The sequence below is a fragment of the Rhopalosiphum maidis genome, chromosome 2 (assembly GCF_003676215.2).
Source record: "Rhopalosiphum maidis isolate BTI-1 chromosome 2, ASM367621v3, whole genome shotgun sequence".
NCBI classification, from domain to species: Eukaryota; Metazoa; Arthropoda; class Insecta; order Hemiptera; family Aphididae; genus Rhopalosiphum; species Rhopalosiphum maidis.
In genome coordinates this window covers 16732767-16740930 of record NC_040878.1, presented here as the reverse complement: position 1 = coordinate 16740930, position 8164 = coordinate 16732767, and the positions used below count along the sequence as shown (strand labels likewise).

The following is an 8164-nucleotide window of genomic DNA, read 5'->3' as shown; positions in this document are numbered from 1 at the left end:
AGTTTTGTAAATGAGCTACGGTGGTCCGGGATTCGGTTCCGCTACAGTAAATATTGCAATCATCTGCGAATAAAGTATACTTCACGGCAGTAGCGAGGCTTGAGGTTTTTGGTTGGGGAGACACTGAAAAAAAAATGGCACTAATACGCCTAGACCCCCTCTTTTTTTCTTGAACCCGGCAACTATGGCCATTATCTAAACGGTAATAAATAAATGTTCAAAAACTAAAAACAAAATTAAATTATATTTAAAAACTTCCAAAATAATAATATTTGATGTAATAAAACAAATGTATTATAATTTATAAATTATAACCAACAAAACAAAATAAAATGTAATATAATAAACTGTATATGTGCAACTCGCATTAACATGAAGTTTAAAAACAAATTTACGTTAATTTATACGTTAAATCTATTTTTCTATTTTTTGTCTTAGAAAATAAGTCAATGACATTGTCAATAAATGTTGGGTCAGTGGCTAATTCACTCAACATTTTCTTCTCGATAGCCATAGTACACAAATTTGAGAATCTATCGTGTGTCATTGTATTTCTTAGAAACGTCTTGATTCTTTTTAAAGTACTCATACTTCTTTCACTAGAAGCCGTTGTTACAGGAATACACAAAATTAATTGTAACAATTTTGTAAGCTCTACGTACACTTCTTGTAACTCAGCTGAAACAAATATGATTATATTATAATTAAATACATAGATTTTAAAAATAATAATGATTATGTACCAACCTTTAATAATATAATTCAGCAATTCTTTTGGTGGAAGATGTTTGTTATTATCATTGTAAATAACTGTTAATTCATTTTGTAATCTCTCTTGTTCGAATACTCCTGGGAAAACTTTTAGTAGTTGATTTAGTTTCTCAATTGGAAAATGTTTTTTGTAATTAATAAACTCATTGTTGTTTGCGAGCTCAATAAATTTCAAAACGTGAAAATCTTGAAATCGAACTTCAGTTTGGATAATTATTGAGTCCAATATTTCATACGTCAGATTTTTGAGACTATTTATATCTTTGTCTGTATATTGAAGTTCGTTATTCAATTCCATTGCAGACTCGCAACACTCGGTTATAGTATTTTGGTCATTTCTCATAGCTGATAATTGTGTAGATAAATTTTTTATTTCATTTATGCAAGTTTGTACATCCGCAGTGCATTTTGTTTGAAGTATTAAAAATACATGATCCGAGTATATAAATATTCGATGAAACAGACATAATAAATACACAAATTTTTGATTTGATAATTTATGCAGTAACCCATACGCTGTACTTATAGAAATCGGATCCCAGTCTTCCCCCTCTGTTACATACGATATCGCTTTTTGTAGTTCTTTAAAATGTGTACTTATAGTAGCTGCTGCTCTTGAATGGTAATTCCACCTTGTTTCACAACTTTTTGGCAACTTAAAACCTTTTTCCCGAAGCAGCTCAGTTCGTTTTGGTGATCTACTGAAAAATGTGTGAAACATTGTAAGGTCGCTTATAAAAATACGGACGGACTTAATATTTTTTGACCCATGTAAAAAAATTAGGTTCAGTTGATGGGCATAGCAGTAAATAAATAGGGCTTTTGGATAAGTTTTTTTAATAATGGCTTGGACTCCATTTTGGTTTCCAGCCATGACGGCCGCTCCATCATAAGTCTGACATATAATTTTATCGTTTATATTCCATTTGGTTATTTCTGCCAATAAAATATTTGAGAGCCCAACAGCACTTTTATCTTTTGATACATCAAAAAAACCTATAAATCTCTCTTCAATGTTGTTGTCAACAACGTATCTTAAAATAATACTCATTTGTGATTTGCACGATACATCGGTAGTTTCGTCGGCTTGTATAGACACAAAATTTGCACATTTTAAATCATTCATTATTTTAGTATTTACGACATCTGTAATACAAGCAATTAAATCATTTTGCACATCACTAGACGTTCCTTTAAATAAAGAGTTAGACAAAAAATGTTCTTTGAGTATTTGTTCTTCTTGCGATAAGAGTTCTAATAGCTCTAAATAATTACCCTTACTTAATGAGCTTTTTCGTTCATCGTGTCCTCGGAAAGCTAACTCTTGTTTCCCCAAATAACACACAACATGAATTAATCGAGCTAATATGCGACGGTTAATGCCAACTTGTTCATTATATTTTATGGCTTGCAAGCGTCGCCCTTCCGATAGTGCATGATCAATTATATTTTTACCAAGTAACTTAAATTGTTCCTGACAAACGAGATGCCTTTCAGAAATAGCATGTTTGTTTGCTTTTCGTTCGAAATTTTTTATATTTGACACACCTTCGTTGCTCCAGGTTTTCTCTCCTCTTAATAATAAGCAGTAAAAACAATATAGTTTATTTCTTACCTGACTACCAGTAAGCCATTTATATTTTGAATACCACACGAATTGAAATTTTCTAGTTGTTTTTCCGTCAGCTATTGTTAAATGCAATAAGGGACATGGTTTTTTATTTTTAAGTTCATATTTTTTTTCGTATGAATAATTATTAATTCCATCGTCCAAAATGGAATTAATTAAATCGTCAGCCATTATGAATTACGAGGACAATTAATTACAATTACAATAAGAAATAATAAATATTGTAAAACAGTCGTACGACATTACGATTGCGCGGCGTGACAATGCGACGGCGACGTTTATTGAGGATTGAGGTAATTACGAACGGCGAGACTTGTCTCATCGAGTACATAGTAATCCCCACTCACATTAACATTTCCCTTGTACCCGCGCACCTATATTTGTGAGACAATGCGTCGCAACGTCTTTTAGATTTAGATATAATACCGTATTTGAAATGACCCGTATCGCCAACACGTACGCACGGCTGTATCGCCGCCGTATGCCCGTATCGCGTGCATCTAATCTATTTTAAGAATTCTATAACTTTATAACGAAAAACCGATTTTAACAAATACTGAAACATACATCATATATTTTAATATTTTATAATATAAAATAAAATTCACATTTTTAAATATTGTATAAAACAAAATAATAATTATTTATTTGTCCCGTGTTCTAATTTCTAAGTGGGGAGACATTGTCTCTTTGTCTCCTATGACGCTTCGCCACTGCTTCACGGGTTTTTGTATGTCGCTAAAGATATCATTGATGGCAACTAGGAATAGTGTTACACTAATTACCGATCCTTGTTGAAGTCCATTTTCTATTGCTGTATGTTCGGAGAGGACATTATTGACTTTGACTTGAATTGTTCGGTCAGCGAGGAAGTTATGTAAGAATTTTAACATGTTACCGTCTATGGACCAGCTGGACAGAATATCAATTACTCTATTTTCCCAGACCATATCATAAGCTTTTTCCAGGTCGAGGGCGACAAGGATGGTGTGTTGTTTTTTCTTAATGGATTCGCTTATATTGGTATGAAGAGTAGCGAGAACATATTGTGTTGAGTGGTGACGACGAAAACCGTATTGTTGTTTGATGAATTTATGTGACGTTTCAAGATACCAGACAAGGCGCCTATTTACAATTTTTTCCAGTAGTTTACAAAGAGTGCAAGTGAGAGAAATTGGGCGGTAGCTGTTGATTTAAAATTTGTTTTTATTTGCCTTTAGGATGGGTATAACTATTGCTTGGTGCCATTTAATAGGAAGTGTTCCGTGAACCCAAATGAGGTTGTAGATTGTAAGTATTTTATTGAGTGCGAATATTGAAAGGTTTTTAATGAAAATATATGGGATATCATCAGGCCCTGGGCTTTTACTGGAACAGTTGCCTAATTCAGAGTGTAGCTCTTCAATTGTAAGCGGGAGATTATACTCATTATTATTATTGCGTATGTATGAATTTATGTTGAAGGATTCGTCTTTGGCTCTTTTGTATATGGCGAAATCATTATCGAAATTTGAATTGCTACTATTAGCTTGGAAATAATTAGCAAAAGATTGAGCAATATCGCAAGTTGATGATAATTCCACTTGAATATTCTCATGTTCGTAGTATATATGCCTTTGAATGCTCTAATTTTGTTCCAGAGCGTAGATGAATAAGTATGGTTATTGATAGTTGAAGTAAAATTATTCCAGGAGGAAGTTTTATTTTTTTTTAGAATTCGGCTCGAGCTTTCTTTAAAAGAATATGGCCTGCTAGTAACCTGGTTTTTTCAAAACGATTTAAAGCTATTTCATAATTTTTATATATGTTTTACACTCATCCTTCTACCAAGGGACTATTTTATGGTTAATTGGCGGTTGGATTTTCCTATTGCGACGGTGGCTGCTTCGATGATGGAGTTTGTTAGATTTAGGACGAGTTCATCAATTTTATTTTGATTTATGTCCGGAGTTATAAGATTTACTTCATTAGTCTGAGAATTTTGTAGTGCGTGATCTACAAGAGAAGAGAAAAGCTCCCAGTTTGGATTTTTTAGTCTCCATTTATTTATTGGTTCAGGTTGGAGAATTAGATGAGATAGTTTAAGTATTATTGGCCAATGGTCGCTTCCATTATAAGAGGTAAGTGGGTCCCATTCTATGTCTGGCGCAATTGTAGGGGTAGCGATAGAAAGATCAATTACAGAAAGATTCTCGTTGATAGGATTGAGTCTTATAGGGTTACCGTTATTGAGAAGTATTAGATCAGAGTGATCTATAAAATGTTCCATGGTTTTGCCTCGATTATCGGTGTATATGGATCCCCATAGAGTGTTACGACTGTTAAAGTCTCCTACGATAATAAAGGGTTTGGGTAGTTGAGTTGTTATTAGCATTAGGTCTTGTTGTGTGAATGGAGTGCTATTAGGTAAGTATATGTAATAAGTATACATATTTGTTTATGGAATTTTGCAGTAATTACTATGGCTTCGAGGTGTGTATTAAGGTTAATTTCTTTACTTTCTACATTATTCTTAATAAATATAGCTACACCGCCACTTGCTCGGCCGTGATTTATACGATTTTTGAAAAATCCATTATAATGTTTAATATGACTTGACTGCGAAAATTTTAAATTTGTTCTTGGAAACATAATATATTAGGATTAAAGTCGGATATTATTCGTTGAATGTCTATATTGCGTTTATAGAATCCATCTATATTCCACTGAATTATGTTCATAAGGTTTTTTTTTTAAACATATAAATATATATTTGTTGAGAATAGTTTAAATTGGTAGTAATTAATTTTAAAGGGATTCACTGTTGTCCTGAGGAGGTTGGATTTGGAATAATAGGTTTGATAATTTGGTTAACTTTGTTTTCATAGAACGATCATTGATGAGAAGGCTGATTAATTCTATTGTTTCTAGAATTAATGGTATGTTTGAGCCTATATCTTCGCATAATGTATGTATATTAATTTGTTTATTTCCAAAATGTTCTATAATATATTTAAATTGCAGGTATTTAATAGAACTATTGTTATCCGTACTAGAGAAGAAGGGCTCTGTTAATTGTAAGGTGCTATCGAAGTTTTTAACATTTAGCTTAATATATGAGTTAGACCGAGGTAATACTTTTGCTATTTTTTTGTCTGGTTGTTGGATTGTTATAGAAGAGGAGGGAGGTTGTTGAGATTTTGTTTCAGATAGAGGTCTTTTGATTTGGTCTTGAAGAGTAGCGATAAATGTGGTTTCTTCGAGGTTTTCAGTGCTTACTAGCTGTTGGGGGCTATCTACTAAAGTTGAAATGTGTTGTGTCGATTCTGGATTTTTCAAGACTGTGCTGGTGAGTGGAGGGTAGAGAGCGTCATCTGACCATTTTATTTGGTTTTTATGAGTTGTGCATTAAAAGGTGGAATTACTGGAGGTAGGGTGTTTTCTAATAATTCAAGGTTATCGTCTATGAATACATTTGAATGTTGTGTTAGGTTATTCTGCTGGTTGAGCGACTGAGTGGGATTTTTGTTGTCTGTAATATTTTTATTGCAGGTCATAGATGTGTGCCCTATTGACTTACATGTAATTGTATCGTCAGTAAAAAAATTCTGAAATTTGTTTCATTTGTAATCATTAATAAATAAATAAATAATAAATTGTATGCTGATTAACTAATTCATAAACGAGTTATTACAATAACCATTAAATATTACTTGGTATAATAAATTATTAATTTATAGAAATAGATGAAGACGTTTTATATTGTTATGTTTGTTACCATAATATGTAACATAATAGCAGCTGGTATCTTGGTATTGGGTTATCTATTGTCGTACCCAAAAACATATTAACCGGTTAAAAACATATTATGTACCCATTCGAATATTTCTAGTTGCAAGTTCTTCAGCTTCTATAGCGTTGATACGTGTCACTGATTTGGAAGTATGACGGATTTTGATGACTTTAGAAAATGTGTTACAATCTATTGTTGTAGTGCTGAAGAACTTTCCGGTTTTAATTTAATGCGCTGCCATAAGTAAAATAACCTAAGGATATAAACATTACATAATTATATTAGATTATAAGGGAAATTATTTTTTTTTTATGGTATAGGTACGCAAAGTAATACATTTAAATATGATTTTAGAAAATAATACATAGCAAAAAATACCAGTCATTATATTTGTTGATAACTTATTATGGTACTTAAAAAGAAACTATATACTAACATGTATTGCTCCGTCTTAGTAGCATCTTTACAATATCCATATCTTATTTAACAATTAAAATATTGACAAAAATCCAACGTATTATGCTCAGATAATATTCATACTTTTAAGTTTTAACTTTCGTAATAGATCCGTTTAATCGAATAATTAAGTATTTAAATTTAACATAACACAATCTATTGAACGCCAATATTAGCTATGTTAACTATAGATTTGTAAGACAGTAACAATACATAATTATACTATAATAAATAAATATTTCTATTTTTTCTCCTGGTACAATTTTTAATATCATTATTTTGTTTTAAAAAAAATTGAATAGTTGGTAGATACTTGACATTTTTTCCAAATGTTTATATTTTCTTTTTCATTGTATGATAAATTAATATTCTAATATGTTTTAACTATTTTTGAGCTTATAGTAATTTATAGGGCAACAGCGTTTCAATTTTTACATTAAGGTGCTTTTAAAGAAAAGGAAAATTATTATTTTAATAACATAAATAAGGCATTTAATCAATTATTTAAAAAATAATGTATAGACAAAAAGCCCATATTATTTTTTTGTACCTTATCATTAGGTATAATTTAAACATAATCATTTGTAATTCACGGTTTTCGAATTTGAATAGATGTTATTTATGCGATCTGCTTGTAATTTATTTTTTGAAAATAGAAATAATGTATATTGTATTTTCTGCAAGAGCGCGCCCCGATGACTACAAAAGTAAACCCTTCATAATAATATTGTATTATACATGATTTTGTTGTGTGTTATGATTTTATTCAATAATATGACATAACTAGTACCAGTAATAGTAATAGTATATTATAATTTCTAAATAAAATATATTTCGGAATTATTTTATACTTAAACAGCTTATTGGACAGTGTAGTGGTGGTGGTGATGTGAATGTTCTTTATGCTTATAATAATCAAATAATTAAAAAGTGATGGTAACAAAAATAATATCAATAAAGGAACGTTACACAGTTATGAATTTTACAAAATATCATAATTTGCGTTTTTATTATGGTGATTTTTATTAGTGCTGCTTCGACAAATGGTATATTTCGTTTCAAACATAAAAAGAACTTAAATTTTCATAGTTAAAACTAAGAAAACAGTGACATACTTTTTAACGGAAATGTATTTTATTTGCACATATGTTTTTAAACATTACGTATGTAGGTTTATGTACAATTATTTTTCGTGAACCTAGTAATTTTGTGAATTATACATTGACATTTAATATATTCCGTGGTTTTGAAACACAAGAAAAAATTACAAATCGTTCGTCATATAAAAAAATAAAATAAAATATTTAAAATTCATAATATATTACTGCAATAGACAATCATGTATATTATGTTGGATTAATGTATTCTTGGTTAAGATAATACAGAGACAGCTATCATGCTATGTTGATCAATACATACTATTTTTTTAAACTAGTTAGGTACCTATAGTATCAACTTGGTTTATTAACAACTTTGAAAATAACAGTTTTATAAAATATTACCTATGCAAGAAAATAAATAAATAAATTTATAAT

The 8164-nt window shown here is 30.4% G+C and overlaps 2 protein-coding genes across 2 annotated transcripts; both read right to left on the bottom strand.

Moving 5' to 3' along the window:
• Window positions 1-359: 359 nt before the first annotated feature.
• LOC113554508 lies at window positions 360-1548 on the bottom strand. Its single transcript, XM_026958390.1, has 2 exons — window positions 748-1548; window positions 360-678 (listed from the first exon to the last, which is right to left on the bottom strand). Exons 1-2 carry the CDS (start codon window positions 1490-1492, stop codon window positions 392-394), a joined length of 1032 nt encoding a protein of 343 aa, XP_026814191.1. The 5' UTR covers window positions 1493-1548; the 3' UTR covers window positions 360-391.
• Window positions 1549-1557: 9 nt separating this feature from the next.
• LOC113551024 (zinc finger MYM-type protein 1-like) lies at window positions 1558-3206 on the bottom strand. Its single transcript, XM_026953017.1, has 3 exons — window positions 3187-3206; window positions 1731-2345; window positions 1558-1666 (listed from the first exon to the last, which is right to left on the bottom strand). Exons 1-3 carry the CDS (start codon window positions 3204-3206, stop codon window positions 1558-1560), a joined length of 744 nt encoding a protein of 247 aa, XP_026808818.1.
• Between the last annotated feature and the right edge of the window lie 4958 nt (window positions 3207-8164).